Source organism: Coenobita brevimanus, chromosome 31 (assembly GCF_032717465.1).
Source record: "Coenobita brevimanus isolate Jiangsu-jjx chromosome 31, ASM3271746v2, whole genome shotgun sequence".
NCBI lineage: Eukaryota > Metazoa > Arthropoda > Malacostraca > Decapoda > Coenobitidae > Coenobita > Coenobita brevimanus.
Genome location: NC_136984.1, coordinates 30,190,866 through 30,212,149, shown reverse-complemented (window position 1 = coordinate 30,212,149; position 21,284 = coordinate 30,190,866). Strand labels below are relative to the sequence as shown.

Genomic DNA, 21,284 nt, shown 5'->3' with positions numbered 1-21,284 from the left:
GTGATGACGCAGTGGGTCAAAGAAGAGACACGGTTTCGAGGTGAGGACACACCAGCAAGGTTAGATTTACTGTTCACCAAAGAACCTGATGTAATAGAATCATTGGAATATCTCTGTCCTTTGGGAAAAAGTGATCACGTGGTCATTGAGTTCCAGATGCTAATAGGAAACGTCGAGCCAAGAGACGAGCTTCATAGACAGGGAAGATACAACTTTGGCAAAGCAAATTTTACAGGATTGAGAAACTTTTTTGAAAATGCGGATTGGAGAAAATTCAGAGAAACAAGAGAGATACAGAGGAAGTGGGATATCTTTCTAGACCTCTATAATTTGGGAGTGGAAAAATTTGTACCAAGAGTAAGAGGGAAAGAAAACAGGAAAAAGGAGTGGTTTAATAGAAGGTGTATGATAGCCAAAAAAGAGAGAGATAAGGCGTGGAACAATTGGAGAAAGAGAGGTAACGACAGAACAAAGGAAGAATATAAAAGAACAAGAAACGAATACACAAGAATACGTAGGGAAGAAGAAAGGAATTTTGAAAAAGGTATAATTGACAAATGCAAGGATGAACCCAAACTGTTTTATAGATTTGTTAATGGCAAACTGAAACAAAAGGAAGGAATCACCAAGCTGAAAGTAGATGGAGAGGTCTTTAATGATGCGGCAATGCAAGCAGAAATAATGAACAAACGTTTCCAGTCAGTTTTCACTAAAGAAAAGGAGCTTGTGGAAGGGGAGGGAGTGATTAGAAATGTTCCGGTGATGAAAGATATAAAAGTGGAGGTGCAGGAAGTGTATAAATTACTGGAAACTCAAGATGTAAGGAAAGCCCCAGGACCTGATGGAATTTCTAATTGGGTACTGAAGGAATGCAGAGAACAACTGGCGGATAAAATTCACAGTTTAATTGTATGCTCACTGGAAGAGGGGAAAGTGCCAAAAGAATGGAAGAGGGCAAATGTGGTACCAATTTACAAGGGAGGAAACAAGGAAGAACCCCTGAATTATAGACCAGTGTCTCTAACCAGCATGGTCGCAAAATTGTGTGAGAGAATCCTGAAAGACAGATGGATAAAATATCTGGAAGAGATGAATATTTTGGCTGAATGTCAGTTTGGATTCAGAAGTGGAAGGTCATGTGTTTCAAACTTGTTGAGCTTTTACTCAAGAGCGATTGATGTGGTACAGGAGAGAGATGGTTGGGTGGATTGTGTGTACTTAGACTTAGAGAAGGCCTTTGACAAGGTACCTCATAAAAGACTAATGTGGAAACTAGAATATATAGGAGGACTAAAGGGGAAACTTCTGGAATGGATGAGAGACTTTTTGAGAGACAGACAAATGAGAACAGTAATAAAGGAAAAGATGTCTGGATGGAGGGAAGTAACAAGTGGAGTCCCTCAAGGCTCAGTGTTGGCGCCAGTAATGTTCCTGATTTATGTAAATGATATGGTAGATGGAGTGAACAGTTATGCGAGTCTGTTTGCTGATGATGTAAAGATCTTGAGGAAGATAGAGGTTGAGGAGGATTGTAAAATACTGCAGGAGGATTTGGATAGGATACACAATTGGAGCCGGACGTGGGAAATGAAATTTAATGTAAAGAAATGTAAAATATTGGAAATGGGTAAAAGTACCAGGAGACCATCACTGAATTATTTTTTGGGTAATGAATTAATCACAAAAAGGAGAGAAGAGAAAGATTTGGGAGTGCTGGTCCAAGATAGTTTGTCACCAGAAAAGCACATTAACAAGATAGTTGGAGAGACTTATAAGCTCTTGACTAACATAAGAGTAGCATTTCATTATATGGATGAGGAAATGATGAAAAAATTGATAGTGGCCATGATCCGCCCCAGGTTAGAATATGCAGCGGTAGTGTGGTCCCCACACAAAAAGAAAGATATAAACAAGATTGAGAGAATACAAAGAACAGCAACCAAGATGGTCCCCAGTCTGACAGACCTGTCATACAGAGAGAGGCTGGAAAAACTGGATTTGCCTTCGTTAGAGGAAAGGAGAAAGAGGGGAGACATGATTGCGGTGTTCAGGACCACGGTGGGAGTAGATAAAATTGACAAAGAAGATCTGTTTATATGGGATAAGAGAGCAACAAGAGGACATGGAATGAAATTGAAAAAGTCAAGCTGCTTGAAGGATATCAAGAAATATAGCTTTCCTTACAGAAGTATAGACTTATGGAATAGCCTGGACAAAGAGATCGTCCAGTCTAAAAACATAAACGAGTTTAAAGTTAAATTCGACTTATTGAGAAACAGCGACGGAAACCCACGAGCATAGTACATTCCGTGTATATCACAATTGGGTATATTCTTAAATATTTGGAACGACTTAGACAAAGAGGTGGTGCATGAGAAAAACATTCATGTGTGTAAAGGTAGACTTGATAAATGTGGATATGGAGACAGGACAACACGAGAATTGCTCAATTCCTGTATACTACAAATAGGTAAATACAAATAGGTAAATACACACACACTGCTATAGTATATTAGATAACTCTCTTTTCCACCTCTCATTTTCTTCCACGCCCCTATTTCTCATCCATTCGTTATATGCTTTCTTCTTTTGTGCCAGAGCCTGTCTCACCTCTTCAGTCCACCACGCTGTTCCTTGCACCCCCCTCTGTCTTCTCTTCATCCCACACACCACATCACATGCTGCACATATTTCTTCTGTAAATATCCTACACACACCTTCCACGTCCCCCATCTGCTCCAATTCATATTTACCCAATCGTTCCTTCACTTCTCTCTTATATTCTGCCTTTTTCTCATCCTCTTGTAACCTTTCCACTCTCCTTGCAAATACTCCTTCTTCCTATCCTTCCCTTCTTCTATTTCTCCATCTTACTTGGATCTTGATTCTGGCCGCCATCAGGTAGTGGTCAGAATAATAATAATAATAATGATGATGCTAATGATGTATGTGTACTTAGAGGTGACTGTGAGGAGTAAGGAAGCAATAATGATAATAATAATAATAATAATGCTAACGATGCTTGGGTAATTACAGGGGAGTTTGTATGGAGTGAGGAGGCAGTAATTAGGCTGTTAGGCTTGTTACGTCACCATCGTCAGGTCCTAACCCACGCCAGCGACACCTCCCACCCATCATGGCAGGTGTGTTATGCGTTCTTCATTGTGTTATCCAGGTCTATCTGTGTATCTTCCTTCCATCTATCTACACTCTGTCTGTCTAGCTGTCTTCATTCTATCTATCAATGTCATTCTTCAGGTCTGCTCTTCATCGTGTTCTTCAATGTGTTCTTCATTGTGTTATTTATTGTGTTATTCAGGTCTATCTATCTATCTGTATTTTATCTATCTATCTACATTCTATCTATCTGTCTAGCTATCATCATTCTGTCTATCTACCTTCATTATTCAGATCTGTTCTTCATTGTGTTAGTCAGGTCTATATCTATCTCCATTCTCTCTATGTCTATCTGTCTATCTATCTTCATTCTATCTATCTATCTTCAGTTTATCTATCTATATATCTATCTTCATTCTATCTATCTATCTTCAGTTTATCTATCTATATATCTATCTTCATTCTATCTATCTATCTTCAGTTTATCTATCTATATATCTATCTTCATTCTATCTATCTATCTTCAGTTTATCTATCTATACATTCTATATATCTATCTTCAGTTTATCTATCTGTATATCTATCTTCATTCTCTCTTCATTCTATCCATCAGTCTATCTTCATTCTATTTATCTATCTATCTTCATTCTTCAGGTCTGTTCTTCATTGTGTTATTTAGGTGGAGAGGATAGAGAATGAGAGACTGACTAGGAGAGAGGGAGAGAGAGAGAGAGACCAAGGATGAGATGGGGTATGAGAGACTGACAAGGAGAGTATGTGAGTGAGGTGGAGGGGGAGACCAAGTATGAGATGGAGCATGAGAGACTAACTAGGAGAGTATGTGGGTGAGGTGGAGAGAGAGAGAGAGACCGTGGATGCGATAGAGAATGAGAGACTGACTAGGAGAGAATGTGAGTCAGGTGGAGAGAGTGAGAAAGAGATTAATAACAATAGATGAACAGTAAATGAACATGCTAGTCACGAAGAAGTGCTGTGTAAGGAATATAGAACCATTATATTGCCATTGTCTGTCATTTGCTTTAATAAATAAGTAACAAACAGACAAATACCTGAGCCAAGTTAAGGTGAAAGGAGTATTGAACTGATTTACCCAATATAGTAGTATTGTACATTGGTCTGTCTACCCAGGGAGCCAGCCCCTCAACGTTTTGCAGAAAGTGGCCCTGATAGATAAACTTTTGTGGCTTATATTTTGGTAATCTGTAACATGGAGAGTGAGAGACTGATGAGGAGAGTGTATGTGAGTGAGGTGGAAGGGGAGAGAGGGAGGGGAAGGCCAAGGATGAGATGGAGGGATGGAGTCGAGAGGATGGAAAGTGAGAGACTAACTAGGAGAGTGTATGTGAGTGAGGTGGAGGGGGAGAGAGGGAGGAGAAGACCAAGGATGAGATGGAGGGATGGAGTGGAGAGGTATATGAGAGAGGGGTGTGTGAATTGGGGGCAGGGCAGTGAAATGGCGGGGGACGGTGACGTGGAGGTGATTTGTTTGTGGCCACCCCGTATGAGATTAAGGCGTCAGGCAATAGATAGATAGATAGATAGAACATTGCAGGAGCACGGGAAGTAAGGTACTAACAAAAATGTCTTTGCAAAATGCATAAAATGAAGCGTAGTTTACAAGTGACTCTTTGTGTCAAAAGTGTTCAAGTAAGAACCACTTTATCTGCAACACAGTAGTGCCATAACCTTGTAGTATTAGTATTGCAGCTGATTGGTATTGCACTAAATACCCCTTCATTACACCCACTGCAACATGGTACTTCTCTAAAACAAATATATTTTCAATTTTATTGGAAAATACATATGGAAATATGATATTTACTAAACACAATATACATGTTTGTGCTTAGTGTGTCTAAAATAACTACCAGGTACATTGTATCACTTCTGTCATCCAAAAATGTCAAACTACTGATGTTCTTTGAACAGAGAAATACATTAGTAATTATATCAATGGCAACACAGGCTTATAAAGTCAATCAACTGACTATTGTCTCAGACCCAGAACTTTGCTAACTGTAGCCTATAACCTGAACTGACTTTGCCATAGTGGGTGAGTTTCTGTGTGATTATCATAACTAAGAACATAATAATAATAATAATAATAATGATAATAATAATAATAATCTGGCCTTTTGTTTCTCAAAAGCGCCAGTTCTTCCTTTTGGGAATTCACTAGCGCTCGACACACATTATTTTTACAATTACAAGAATTGTGACATTTCTTGTATATAATACAAGCTACATCATATATACATGAAAGTGGCAATAATTAAACCCTATAATCATCCGTCATAGTACCTCTCTCCAGGTCATAGCATTTTGAAAAAAGAAAGGCTTTCAGCTGTCTCTTAAAGGATTCAACAGTAGAGAGTTGTCTTATGGACAATGGCAATCTGTTATATAATCTAGGGGCTCTATATGCAAAAGAACGATCAGAGAAAGATGACTGGTGAATGGCTCCTGGCTCATCAAGACGCAAGGAATCATCTTCACTGCGTAACATCACACCCGGGCGTGTCGATGGGAGTTTTAACAATTCAGCAAGATACTTGGGTTCACCAAACTTAAGAACCTTGAATGTAATAAGACACAGTTTAAATTCAGTTCTAGCCTTTACTGGTAACCAATGCAACTCAATCAGAAACGGGGTAGTTGAGGTTCTCGGGGGAGACCAAAGATAAGCCGTGCCGCCCTGTTCAACACAGACTGAACTTATGTTAGTATATTATTTGGAAGACCAACCCACAGTGAATTACAATAATCAACACGAGACAAGACCACTGCATGGACCAATGTTAAGAGGCACCGTCTATTCAGAAATCTTCTCACAGAGTACAGATTTCTGATATGCAAGTTACACCCTCTTACAACCTGATTAATGTGTTCTTTGTAATTTAACGTAGAATTAAAATAAACACCCAAATTTCGAACAGAACTGACTGGATGCAGCTGTGACACGCCAATGTTCAAAGCCAGGGCATTACTGAATATCAAAATATAATGACATTATCTCAAATAACAGACACTCAAAAAATGAATCATCACATGACTATTGTCAGACACAGAACTTTGTCTGTATAACTTGAACGGCCTTTACCAAATGGGTGAGTTTCTTATGTCTTTGTTATGGTATGCTGAGTACATAACTGAATATGAAAAAAAAAAGGTAATGACATCATCTCACATCAACGAATCTTCATCTTCAGCCGATTCTTGGGCCTCAGTGTGTAAGCATTTATCAGCTTTACCATGGCATGTACTGTACATCCTGTATAGCAGGGTACATGTGCTTTTGTGCATAGGCAGTTACCTAAGCACTTTGATACTTTGCACTTGCAAGAAGCTGGTTTTGCTGATGTTGGTTTTGCTGGTTTGGTCATCATTATGGGTTGTAGCATGCCACTGACAACCCTTGTGCCATACCGGGTGGCAGGTGGCAGAGACAGTTTGCACACGTGGGCTCGCTTGTAAACAGTACGTAGTGCACAAAGTAAATACTGATGAAAAGCATCTTCAGTAGGAGGTAAGTTTGGCAGATCTGTTCTGCTTGATGCAAAAACATGTTGCCTCAACACATTTAGGTCTTCCAATGTCTCGGCAACATAAAGACCATAAAAGCTCCTGCTTCTTTAACAGTGCCTTCTATTAGATCCAGTTCAGCACCACTTTCACTGTAACATGATATCTCTGAAAACTGTCCAGCTTTCTGTAAAGCTATCTTGGCTGCCTTCCTTTTTCCACGACGGTAAATGTAGCTCACGCTGTCACCTCCAGAAATCACGTAAGCGAATATCAGTGCACGTGCAAGGGTCTGTTTTTCTGTTTGGTATTGATGTGACAACAACTGTACAAGTTCCTGCTCTGATAAATACTTATCCAGCTTCTGGATCCACATTTCTGTCACAGACTGCAAATGACAGTAGTGGTACATGGACAGGACAACAACGTCTGTGTCTGTTGCTTGCACTACAACACGTAACTGTTCATGAAGTCGTTGCATACACAAGATGAGCTATTATACGGGTATCTGCTTCTTCGTGTTCTTCACATCTGAGTTCTTCAATGCCATTAACACTGCCCCTGCTAATTCTTACAGTCTTATCTTTGCTGGAAAATGTACCACCAAGGACAAGGGAGATACCTGTTTGTATAAGGGTGTCTTTTTTGACACAAATCATCTGTGATATGAAATCCAGCAGACTAGCCTTGTTCCTAGAACTTTTCATAAGGACTTTCCAGTTGGGAATGCTAACATTTTCTGCTGGTAAAAATTGTGGTGTGCTGACGTTTCCAAGAAGAATTCTTTCATCAGCCGTAAGAATTTTTTCACATGAAAAATCACAACATTCACCAACAAAATGGATTTTGTTGACTCCTTTTGGCTTCATTTCCATTATCTTTTGCTTCATATTGTTCGATTAAATTACCAAAGATTTTATCACGAAGGGTTTGGAAGCTCTGTATAAATGCCATGGCATCAATAATATAAACAGCTGGTAACTCAGATGACACATCTGTTTGGGTGACTCCATCACTTTCAGCCACGAGGTGTACAATAAAATCGCACTTATTGCCTCTGGTCATGGCAAAGCCGCTTGGAGGCTTGGGATCAGGTTGAAACAGTAAGCTTGGATAAGGTGTCCATTCGTGTGAAAATGCTTCCCTTCGAGTCGCTTCATCACTTTTCTGTGTGAAGCATAAAGTTCTTGTGACTGCTGATTCTTCTTGGTAAACTTTGAGAAGTGTTTGTTTTTTGTTCAGACTGGTTTTCTTTTGCTGTGGAAAGCGTTGTATCTCTGGAAGAATAATCTTTGCAAAGATGATGTCATTGGATGGATTTTTCTCTCCAGTAACATTGTTCACCAGAGCAGTGTTATTCACAGAAGCAAATGGATTCATCATAGCAGTGGAAACTATGTGCTTCATCTTTTCAGTCCAGTCAGTGCCTACCTTTAGGATCGCGACTCATTTCACAAAGAAAACAGCAAGTTTTAGCATCTATCTTTGCTGATAAGGTTGCTTGACTCGTTACATAACCATTTGTATCCATTGGCAACCTGCCACTCGGTTCTCCTGCTTCTTGTTCCTGTCTGCCTCAAAGAACTTCCATCTTATTGTTATCTGTATGTACACTTTTACATTCTTTGTGACATATAGGATTGTTCTTGAGGAAGCCCTCTTCACCATCAGTATATTGGGATAATCTGTGGTAAATATCATCACACCTGGTGAGCAAAGCACACCTAACACCTGGACATCCTCTTGATGTTAATTTTCTGAGAGGTTTTGAAGATGTTGTCTGGCGTATCAAACATTCCTTAAATGTGAAGCCAATACGTGTTTTGGGGCTGGTGTCTGCTGTCTAAACAGGATCCATTTTGACTGCAGTCAGTTCTGATGTAGTTGTTTATTCTGAAATAGTATTTTTTATAGTTTGTTCCTACACAGTCTTGTCATATATATTTTTATTATCTACTCACAAATCTGAAGTATATGAAAAAACTAATCTATCTGTTGAGGTACAGTTAGGCAAGAAAAATTGTGAAATGTCAGTCTTTCCATATTTCTCCCTCTACAAAAATAATTTTTTGGCATAACTTGTGTTGTAATTCACATATCCTTTTGTAATTTTATTTGTCGTATCCATATCCCAGTGGGTGGTAGTGGACCCAATTTGGCCTTACTCTGATCATTCAAAGTTAAGTTTGTAGCAGATGTGTAATTTTTGGGGAAGATCAGGATTATCACATTAAACACTTCAAAAAATTAGTTTCACAATGCAATTTTAAAAGTACAATACATCCCCCTAGTACGCATCTATATGGGCGGCAGAGGTCGTCGCGTACTAGGAATTTGCGTGCAGTGAATACATAAACTTATGGGAAAAATTACATATGGGTGGCACTCCCCTTCTTGGGCATTGAGATTCCATTCAGACCTAAGTATTGTACTATACAGGGAAACTGTCTAAGACATATTACCTAAGATAAAGTAAACCTGCAAGATCATGGCTTTACTAGGTAAATCATTGGTGGTAGGTGGTGGCGACCATCATCCACTCACTTGATATAGTGCTGCCCACTTCTTCTTTAGCCTTTATCGTTCTTTTTCTGTGCCTGCCCTCCTCTCTTCCTACCCATCTTTCCTGTCACTTCTTATTGCTCTTCTTTCCTTTACATGTGGCTTTACATTGAGTGACAAGCCAAATGGTTTCCTGTAAGTCGAGAAACCATTTACAGCGCTGGGTGGTAACCATATAACCAAACCATACGTGCTCCCTACCTGTCAACAAGTGGGTTGGTGGAGGGTTGGTGCACCTCCCCATAAAACAAATAACTCAAAGTTAAATGGCCACCCCTTACGGGATTATGGCGTCTGGCAATAGATAGATAGATAGATAGATAGACCTTTATGTTATCGCTTCTTGGGGGGGCAATGTCATGTACTCGGGGTAACCCCGGATTTGGGCCACTCTTCACTGCCTGTCTCGCTTACAAGGAGTTCAGTTCGCGTACTAATAAAAAATACTCTTTAAAAAAAAAAGTCCTCGCGTACAAGGGGGATTGCGTACTCAGAACTCGCGTACTGTGGGGATGTACTGTATCTTACCTTTGATACACCATATCTGTCTATCTATCTGTCTATCTACCTATCTGTCTATTTACCTATCTGTCTATCTGTCTGTCTATCTGTCTGTCTATCTATTGCCAGATGCCATAATCCTGTAAGGGGTGGCCACAAACAAATTGCCTCCATGTCACCCTGTCCCCTGCCATTTCACTGCCCTCCTCCCAGCTCACACCCCCCTCTCTCATATACCTCTCCACTCCATCCCTTCATCTCATCCTTGGCCTCCCCCTCCCTCTCCCCTTCTCCACCTCACTCACATACACTTTCCTAGTTAGTCTCTTACTCTCCATCCTCTGTGCCTCATCCTCAGTCTCCCCCTCCATCCCCCCCTCCACCTCAGTCACACACACACTCATAGTTTGTCTCCCATGTCTTTCACTCCATCCTCTCCACTCCATTCCTCCACCTCATCTTTGATCTCCCCCTCCACCTCACACACACACTCCCCTCATAAGTCACTCACTCTCCATCCTCTCCACCTCATCCTCAGTCTCCCCCTCCACCTCACACACACACAGTCCCCTCATAAGTCACTCACTCTCCATCCTCTCAACCTCATCCTCGGTCTCCCCCTCCCACTCCCTCAGTTTATGACATTATATTCACAGTGTTAGCCATATCATTCCACTTTCCAAAATTGATAGACTTTTTTTTTTTTTCAGGATGTGGTGCAGGACATGAATGAAGGGGGGTATGAGGTGGGCAGTAGATGGATAGATAGATAAGATAGACAGATAGATAGATAGATACATTGTTTTTTGCAGGATGTGGCACAGGACATGCATGAAGGGGGGTATGATGTGGGCAGCCAGCAGTGTTACCGCAAATGGCTCAACCTGCTGAACGGGTTTTACTTCCACCGAGCCCAGGCTGAGGCCACCGGGTCCGTCCCCCTGTGGGTCTTCTTCACACGCGTCCGGGACCTGGTGGAGCTGGTGAACTCTACCACCACGACGCAGTGTGGTGGTAGGTGCAGGCTTTTAAGTGTTCCTACTTTTCCTAGTTTTTCCTACTTGTTTGACGCTCTTCCTACTTTAACCCTGACATTCCTAGTATTTCCTACTTTTTCCTACTTATTTTGTCCCACAACTCTAAAACATTGTACAAAGCTGTCTTGCAGGAGTAGGGAGATGTGCAACTCCATACGTGCAGCAGGCATTCCTTAGGGTGCGTCCACACGTGTGCCGGAACAAATGTTGGCAACATATATGCAGCACAGTAACCAACACGCTGCAAACATGTTGGGAACAGCAGCGTCCAGATCATGTTGGCAGCTCCATGATAAAGTCTCAGCTGCCTGGTATGGACACACTTATCCCATCGCCTCTGCTGCCAGTGTTTGGAGCTGCACTAAAACATGTTTGCATAGCTTTTCTTCTTTTTTTTATATGTCCGACTCTGGGCATAGGCTTCACAGCCTGCTTTCAAGGCCCAGTAGTCCTCCTACTTGCCAAACACCTCTAGATGTCACCACTTTGGTGCTAACACCCACCATCCATATTGAATACATGCTAGGGCTGTCTCATACAGGACTGGTGTATTGGTATTAGCAGGGGTATTTTTACGACATGTCAGCGGATCGTCTGGTAGATCAGTAAAGTCTGATTTTTATGATATTTAAATCCTTAAACTGTTTCCTGCCCCAGTGGGGATTTGAACCTGGGTCCGGTAGGACTGCAGCAGATACTGCTGCATACATGTACCCAAACATGTTGCCAACATATGTTTGAGTACACGTGTGGACGCGCCCTTACACTCTGCAGTATGGTGAAACAGGCAATTCCCAGACCTGGCAGCAGTGTGGCTTCCTCATCAGATACTGGTGTATGAGGAGTAGACTGTAGCACCAGTCGAGCAGGGCAGTACTCCCGAGGTGGATGGAAAGCTGATGACAGGGAGTGCTGGAGCTCCCGTTTCATCAGCCCTCAGGACTAGTTCCTGACCATCCCCCTTTGCTGAACTTTTTCAGTGTCTCAGTTACACAGAGAGTAGGCCAGCATGCTCTCCAGTACAAATTTCTCTAACTATCTACACCAAACTACATGCACAGTACACACTACACTTCCTTTTCCAAAAATCAAAAATCATGGCATCACAACACACAGCCTCAGAGTCCCCAGGGGGGGGGACCATAAATGCCCCCACCATCCGCCCCTCTTCCGGTGACGACTCGAGGTGCCTGGAACCACAGTCTGACTCTCTTCTTCATTTCTGCAACATTCGCGTCCTTTCCTCTAACTTTCGCTCTGTTGAGCACCACCTCTCCTCCTCTAAACCTCACCTTCTTTTTCTAACGGAGACTCAGCTGTCTGAGGCAACTGACAGCAAACCCTTTTCTGTATCCTCCTACTTTCTCTATACTGTACTCATTTCAAAGCCAAAGGTGGCTGTTGTGTATATATACGCAACGACTTATCTTGCTCTCGTGTTCCTGAACTCGATTCTTCTGAATTCTCCACACTCTGGCTTCGACTTTCCTGTCATTCTCTGACTAAATATATCTGTGCTGTTTACTTATTCCCTAATTCTACTGACTATCAAAAATTCTTCGACTATCTTACTTCTGTGATGGAACACATTCTATCCATTTCTCCTTTCTCTGAAATCTCCATTCTAGGAGATTTCAACGTTCACCACCACCTTTGGCTCTCCTCTCCTTTCACAGATCCACCTGGTGAACAAGCCTACATCTTTTCTATCCTTAATGACCTAGAGCAGCTTGTACAGCACCCTACCCGTATCCCTGACCGCCTTGGAGAGAGCTCCAACATACTTGACCCCTTCCTCACAACTAATCCTTCTGCTTACTCTGTTAATCTTTTCTCTCCGTTGGGCTCCTCCGATCACAACCTTATTACCTTAACCTGTCCTATCACTCCAGTACGGCCTGTGGACCCTCCAGGGAAACGTCGTCTGTGGCATTTTGGAGCCGTGGACTGGGAGGCCCTCAGGCAGTACTTCTTTGATTTTCCCTGGAATGATTATTGCTTTCATGGCCGGGAGCCATCTGAGTGTGCCTTGCGCATTGCGGAGGTTATTCTCTCGGGCATGGAAGCATACATTCCTTTCTCATATCCTTTGACTAACACAAGAAAGCCTTGGTTTAATCACGCTTGTTCTAATGCTGTCCGCAACAAGGAGAGGGCCTACAAAAGGTACCGGAGCCAACCCACCCCTGAATCACATCATCTTTACGTTTCTGCCTGGAATCGTGCTAAGTCTGTTCTTCGCTCTACTAAAAATAATTTCATCCATACTAAATGCTCTCAACTCTCCAACTCGAATTCTTCCCGCTCCTTCTGGCACCTTGCCAAAAATCTTTCTAACAACTTTACATCATCATCCTTCCCTCCTCTTTTCTACTCTGATGGTTCTGTAGCTATTTCTTCTACTGATAAAGCAGATCTCTTCGCACAGACTTTCTCCTCCAATTCCACCTTAGATGATTCCGGTGCTGTTCCTCCATCACTTCCCCCCTCTGACTTCCTCATGGCTGACATTAAAATTTCTTCAGTTGATGTATTTTCTGCCATCACTGGCCTCAGTACTAACAAGGCATATGGGCCTGATGGGGTCCCTCCTGTTGTTCTCAAGAACTGTCCTTCTGTGCTTACACCCTGTCTAGGCAAACTCTTTCGCCTTTGTCTGCCAACTTGTACCTTTCCTTCTTGCTGGAAGTTTGCTCTCATTCAGCCAGTCCCAAAGAAGGGTGACCATTCTCAACCCTCCAACTATCGTCCAATTGCTTTAACGTCCTGTATTTCAAAAGTTTTCGAGTCAATTCTCAATAGAAAAATTTTAAGGCATCTTTCCTATCACAACCTTCTTTCCGATCGTCAGTATGGGTTCCGTCAGGGACGCTCCACTGGCGATCTTCTCACCTACCTTTCAGACTCCTTGTCATCCTCCTTTTGGGATTTTGGCGAAAGCTTTGCCATTGCACTTGACATCTCAAAGGCTTTCGATCGAGTCTGGCATAAATCTTTAATTTCCAAACTGCCCTCCTACAGTTTCTATCCTTCTATCTGTGCTTCATCGCTGGCCTTCTTTCTGGTCGTTCTATAGCCGCTGTTGTAGACGGCCATCGTTCTACTCCTAGATCTATCAACAGTGGTGTTCCTCAGGGCTCTGTCCTATCACCAACTCTCTTCCTTTTATTCATCAATGATCTTCTAAGCTGTACATCTAACCCTATCCACTCATACGCTGATGACTCCACCCTTCACCTTTCCATTCGGTTCCCGCAACGCCCATCTCAACAGTTGCTTCAACAAACAAGGGATGAGGCTATGGCACACCTAATGTCTGACTTGGTTCGTATCTCTGACTGGGGTAAAAATAATATGGTTGTTTTTAATGCATCTAAGACTCAGTTCTTACACCTATCAACCCGACAAAATCTTCCACAGGTATACCCATTAATGTTTAATAATATTCAGCTTAATCCTGCATCATCCTTGAACATGCTTGGGATTTCATTTACTCGGGACTTATCTTGGAAAGATCATATTAAATCTCTTGTAAAATCTGCTTCCAAGAGATTGGGTGTGCTAAGCCGACTCCGCTCTTTCTTTACCCCTGCACAATTGTTGACTCTATACAGGGATTTTATCTGCCCCTGTGTGGAGTACAACTCTCATGTGTGGGGAGGCTCCCCACATACAGCCCTTCTCAATAGGGTGGAGTCAAAGGCTTTTCGTCTCATTAACTCTCCTAATCTTACTGACTTCCTTCAACCTCTGTCTCTTCGCCGCACTGTTGCATCTTTATCTCTTTGCCATCGCTACTTTAATGGTCACTGCTCCTCTGAACTGTCTGCTTGCATTCCTCCACCGACGGGCGCGTAGCACCCGTCTGGCAGCAAACTCTCATCCCTTTTCTGTCCAACTCTCTAATGCAAGAGTTAACCGTTACTCCCAGTCTTTCATTTATGCAACAGGTCAGCTCTGGAACTGTCTCCCTCTGTCTTTATTTCCTGCTGCCTATGATCTCCAGTCTTTCAAACGCAGTGTGTCCAGGCATCTCAAAATGATCGGATCTTGAATTTGGCTCTCTATTGTATTTTGTTTTCTCTTGGAGGGACCTGTTACTGCGGTCTCATGACCTTTGGTTCCTTCTTACTCGCATTAAAAAAAAAAAAAAAAAGAGACATGGGCCAGGTCTGTGTCAGGTTGTTAACCCTTTAACCGCGGGTGTCATTCCAGAATGACATCGACAAAACTGGACCAAACCGCGGGTGTCATTCTGGAATGATCGTGAATATTTTGAACACCGCGCATTTTTCCTGTGCGCAGATTCTCACGCAAGAGTAGCTGTCGAGTTGTTTACGCCAGCCATCCCACACCTCCCTCCTCCCACCCCGAGGGGGCCCCCCCCACCCCTGCCCTGACACGCATCAGTCAGTATCTGTCCAGCTCTGTGCGTGATAATGGCACTCCGTCCCAACTCATCGTCGCTCGCTTCCTCCTCGCAAATGATTAGTGCTAGTGTACCTTCGACCTCTACACTGGTGAAGGAACTGCCGACGGCGAGGCAGAAGGGGTTGAGCACTCCAGAAATTAGAACAGAGCTGGGCAAAACTGTAAGTACAACTCTGGATTGTGGCAGTGAGAGTGATTCACTTACAGCAAGTAGTGACGATTTTGCAGTGATTGGTGGTGAACCCTTTACCATTGACAGTGACAGTGATGAAAGTGAGTGTGTAGTTTCCCCCCCACCGCCCCCAACTTACTCTGGGAAAGGGAAGGCGCCTATGGGGAAAATTGGTGTTGCACGCGGGAAGGGAGTGAAGCGCAGACTTACGTCTCCTACACCAGGCCCTAGCAAGCATTTCCCACCACTTTCCCGTTCCCCTAGCCCTATTGCCCTCACATCATCTTCATCTTCTGCCGTGCCCTCTCCTCAGTCTACATCATCTGAGGAATATGAATTCCCAGAGCCTGCACAGCAAGGGAAGGCAGGCCGTGCAGGCAGGGTAAGCAGGGCAGGCCGGCCTAGAACAAAGGGGATGCGTGGCAGTTGGAGGGCAAAGCTGGGCGATAAGCGAGGTGATAAGCGGGGAAGAAAGGGTCCTTCACCACGCACCAGGTCAGTAACCCCCCCCCCGCCTGCCCCCCGCTCAGCTCCCTCACCCTCGCCACCCCCTCACTCACCGTCCCCGCACTCACCCCCCTCCCGCTCGCCTCCTGCCTCACCTCCTGCCTCACCCATTGCCTCCACCTCAACTCCTTCTCACGGGGAAACGAGTGCAATGCGACCTGCCACTTCCACTGAACCACGCACAGGGAAGGTGGATGCATTTGTTTGGTCTGACGGTGCAGATTTTCAGCCACACAATCCGCCGTTTGACATGACAAATGCTGGAATACAGCCTGCCTTTCCATGCAACGCAGGAGATGACTTTGTTGACTACTTCCTGGCCTTCCTTGATGATGAAATCGTGCAGTTTGTCAGCGATGAGACCAATAGGTATGCAGCTCAGTGTGCAGCAGAAGGGCTGGGACCTATTGGCTCACCAAAGCAAGTGTCGTGGTTGCCTGTCGGAATCAGAGAGCTGTATGTTTTTTTTGCACTGATGTTTCTGATGCCCCATATAAAGAGACATGAGTTGGAGGAGTACTGGCTCGTGGATGACATTACTTCTATCCCAACATTCGGGAAGTATATGTCACGAGATCGGTTCCGACAGCTGCTAGGATACCTGCACTTCGCTGACAATGGAAACCCGTCCCAAACTGACCCTTTGTGGAAAGTGAGGGATTTTCTCAACAGGATTAGGGATCGATTTATGCGATTTTTCCGGCCTATGCAGAAAGTCGTCATAGACGAATCCCTGGTATTGTTCAGAGGACGTCTCAAATTCATGCAGTACATCCCCAGCAAACGCCACCGCTTTGGGATAAAGTACTTTGTGCTGTGTGACTGTGAGACGGGGTATATCCTTGATTTCATCATCTACTCTGCAAGCACAATGGACGTGAACAGGAAAGACCCCCTTGGCTTCTCTGGCTCCGTTGTAAAAGTGCTGATGGAGAGGTATTTTGGTGGGAATCTTGTGCTGTACACAGACAATTATTACACAGCACCGAAACTCTCCAAATACCTGGCTGAACACGGCATTGGCACTGTTGGCACTGTACGGAGCTATAGGAAAGAGTGGCCAAGTTTCCCAGAAGCATCATCCTCATCCAAGGGAGATGTGCACCTGAAGAAGTCAGACAAGCTTCTGGCGATCAGGTGGCATGACAAGAAGGTCGTGAATATGATCAGCACCATCCACAAGGGGGAATTGCAGAGAACTGGGAAGGTCAGCTACAGGATGGGAGAGCCAATCATGAAGCCTGATGCCATCATTGATTACAATGTGAACATGAGACTTGTTGATAAGTCTGATATGATGATTGGCGAAATCGACTGTCTCAGGAGAAACACCCGATGGTACAGGAAGGCTTGCCTGCACATGCTCGATATGTGCATGCTCAACGCCTTCACCCTCTACAAGACACAAGTCGGGGGCATAAGGCAACCATCCCTGAGACAGTTCTCCAAGACTGTCGTGCAGCAGCTACTTGCACGATTTGGTCAGGTGACGGCATTGATCCCGAGGCGACACTCTGACACACAACCTGACCGTCTTGAGTGCCGCAATTAAATGAGCCGGCACCAGCTTGTGAAATTGCCTCTTACAGCAGGCGGCAGGTTGTCACAGGGCCGCTGCAGAGTATGTCATAACACCACACGGAGGCCTAGGACGAGAAAAATGAGCACACACCAGTGCCTGGAATGCCAAGTCGCTCTCTGTGTGACTCCGTGCTTTGCCGAGTACCACTCTCTGAGTAAATACTGAAAGTGACAGTGATATATAGTGATGCGACAGTTACGTGCTTTACCAATAATTGTATAATGGATAATGTAGTAATAAGGGATATTTTGCCTAGAAAAAAATGTAAATATTGGCCAGTATAATAAGTGATATTGTAATAAGAGAATCTGCGGCACTTGTGTAATTCTGCGGCACTTATGTAATTCTGTGATGCGACAGTGACGCAATATAGTAATAAGTGCTGTGTAAATATAATGTATATTGCCCAGATTATATGTAAAATAATATTAGAAGTTAGAAATAATGAAAAGATCGCCGCTAACCAAACGTCAGTGAGCGGGTGAAGCCGCAGTGAAGTGCGGGCGCAGCCACAGTGAAGTGCCTTTTACCTACCTCAGTGAACACAGAGTGGGTGTTTATCATATGTGCAGTGTTCATATATGTATATATTACTATTATCAGAGAGTGGTTGGCATTTGGTACTGGTGTGTGGGAGGTAAAATAGTGATTTTACACCCCTCACTTCTAACGGCACTGCCCGTCCTGTGAAAGTCAACAAAGTCATGAAACCTACATCAATGGAAAGCTGAAGGTTAGTACTTCCTAATGGTACCTTATTTTTTTCTCTAGCTTTATTCTGTGCAGAGTTATTAAGGTTTAAAGGTTTGTTTACATTTGGCTGAAACCCCCGCGGGAGAGGACAGTCAGGCCAAAACAATGCCTGCGGTTAAAGGGTTAAAGGCTTTGGTGTTTGGTCCTGCTCCTGGTAAGGCAGTTACACAAGCAGTACTGGATGCCATGCTGCAAGGTGGATACCATCCACCTCTGGCCCACCTCATCAGCCTTGGATTGGGCAGTTACACAAGCAGTACTGGATGCCTTGCTGCAAGATGGATACCAACCACCTCTGGCCCACCTCATCAGCCTTGGATCGGATGGCCCAAATGTCAACAAGACTATTGGGAACTTCATCAATGAACTCAGGAAAGAAAGTGGTGTGTCTGGTATGCTGGCATTCATACCCTGCAACTTGCATGTTGTGCACAGTGCATTCCACCAGGGTGTGAATGTATTTGGAGAAGATGCTGAGCAACTGGTGCTGGATCTCTTCTACTACCTGAAAGCCTTCCCATGTCGCAAGGAAGACTTCTTTGAGACTCAGCCTGGTCTTGGCCTGGACAAAGAGATGTTCATCCGGCATGTCCAGTGCAAATGGCCTACACTTCACCCAGCAGTGAAATGAGTCACAGGCAGACTAGCAGCAGTCCATCAGTACTTCTTCAAAGATCTACCAAAGGAAAGCGAGACAGAGAAAACCCTGGAAGGCAGTGAGAGGTACACAAAGATCTGCTGGAAACTGACAGATCCTGTAATAGGGGTTCAACTCAGCTTCTTGAGCGCCTGGAGCCAGTGTTCAACAGCTTCCTGACTCTTCCAGAAAGAGGAGCCACTCGTTCACATTCTCCATGATCAGCTGTCAGAACTGGTGTGCACTTTGATGCTGCACTGTCTCAAAACAGATGCAGTGGGGGAGAAAACCGGCAGGAAGCTGCTCTTGGTAGCTGTCAGCAAGGGAGAGAACCAGCTGCCTGATCAGATGGTTGGTGAGTCCACAGGAGCAGCACTGACGAAGGTGAAGCTTGAGCAGCAGAAACCACCAAGCAGAGAGATGAGGAAGTTCTACCAAACTGCCACAAAATATCTGGTCAGTAAGCTTCCTCTTGGCAGTGAGATCCTGAAAGACCTGGCACCACTGCATCCACTGCTTCAGAAGGCTGAATGTGGGGTTCAGGCCGCTGAAAGAACTGCCAAGATGCCACAGGTCATCAGGCAAAAAGAGATCAGCCTACTGACAGATGAATGGAAGCTCTGTCAAGCACAAGAGATTCCAGAGAACTGATACCGAGAGGCTGATTCAGAGGAATATCTATGCGTTGATCACTAATGGTAGAGGGTACTCGAACATACGAACTCAATGGGATCAGCACAGTACACAGTCTTGCCCAAAGTGGTGAAAGCATGTCAGTGCCTTGCCCATGGCAATGCTGAAGTTGAGTGTTCCCTGTCAGAAAACAAGAGAACTGTCGCTAGTAAAGGCACTGTGCTGTCCAACGATTCAATAAATGTACTGAGAACAACCAAGGATGCGGTACTGGACATGGCCATGTCCTTGCTGTGCCAGTCACCTCAGCTTTGATGCAGGCCCACAGGTCACTTAAGGAAGGCCAAGAACAGCAAGAAGTCATCGGTTCTCTGGAGATGAAGAAGCGAAAGCTGGAGGATAGAGAGAAATCTGTCAGGAAGGAGCAGAAGTGCAAGGAGGAGCTGAAGGTGATTGAGGGATTGTATAGTGAGGTGAACAGAAGACTACAGAAAGCTGTTATAGACAAGTACATGGCAGAGGCCACTAGTGTTCAAAGCTTGGTGCAGGTGGCAGCCAAGAAAATGGAGTCAGCTCGAAAGAATCTGGAGAAAAATCAGAAAGAAAAACAGGAGCTTGATAGAAAGTGCAGAAAGATGGTGGATCGCTGCTCTGCTGCTGTTGGCAAGTTTACTGAGTGACAGTGGAATTCCAGCCATAATTATGTGGCCATTTTAGTAGAGTCAGGAGCTGTCATGCCTGTTTATGTCAACTGTAACAAATTGCACAAGTTAAAAATTTGTTGTTTGTATTTTAAAATGTGTCTAGAACATTTATTTTAATTGTCCATTATAGTGCGTGGAATATTGTATGAATACACCGTTTAGTAGAACACTACTACACTTTACTGCATTTACAATGGCTGCAGGGTTGTCACTGATATTGTTAGTTTAAATGTTTGATGCTCTGACCTTATTTTTGTAGCAGTATTCAATACATGTACGCACCAGAACGCAAACACAGCTGCACACATCATTCAACCTTACCTCAACACACTGCATGAGTGGTTCACCACAAACAGGCTCCGAATAGCCCCAGCCAAATCTATAGTGACTCTTCTCACAAAGTGGACAGCGGAGCACAGTCGCATCCCACACCTCACCATGAGCAACACTCCCCTACCACTCACACACACACCCAAAATCCTTGGTGTAATATACAACACATCAATGTAATTTAAACAACACATCACAAACATTAAAAATAAAATAACACCAAGACTCAGTGCTTTGAGGTCATTTGCCCATACAACATTTGATCACAGCAAAGAAACCACCACCACAGTATACAAACAATGCATGCGTTCAGTGATGAATTATGCAAGTCCTGCCTGGGCTTCTGACCTCACCAAAACACACTACAGCGCTCTACAGACCATACAGAACAAGGCCCTAAAAATAATCACAGGCTACACAGCTACTACACCCACAGACCACCTACATCAAGAAACCAAAGTCCTCAAAGTCAAGAATCACCTAGACATGAGAGGCACCCAGTTTCTTGCTGCAGCCTCCACAAACCCACAACATCCACTACAGTACATGGCAGCACATCCACCCACACCAAGGAGCATCGGAGCAGCGCCCAGCGTGCGATACCACACACAAGCACTGTCATCTCTGCCCCCTCGCCCACCTCAGACCAGCTTCCAGAAGCATATCCACACTCAGATCACTTGCCGCTCCATTCAGTCACTTAAAGACAACACACAGCTTCATGCATGGCCTCCTGACATGTACCCTTCTGAATCCTGTCTTCCCCGTGAGGACA

The 21,284-nt window shown here is 44.0% G+C and overlaps 1 protein-coding gene across 2 annotated transcripts in view; it reads left to right on the top strand.

The window, feature by feature from the left end:
- LOC145395500 (uncharacterized) overlaps positions 1-21,284 on the top strand; it is a 102,511-nt gene that overhangs the window by 66,049 nt on the left and 15,178 nt on the right. Inside the window, exons 5-6 of one of the 2 annotated variants that reach the window (XM_080269108.1) lie at positions 3,037-3,143; positions 10,536-10,734. In XM_080269108.1, the coding sequence (XP_080125234.1) occupies positions 3,037-3,143; positions 10,536-10,734 (306 nt within the window). Of the gene's footprint in view, positions 1-3,036; positions 3,144-10,535; positions 10,738-21,284 lie in introns of both variants that reach the window. The other variant, XM_080269107.1, reaches the window with a different exon arrangement.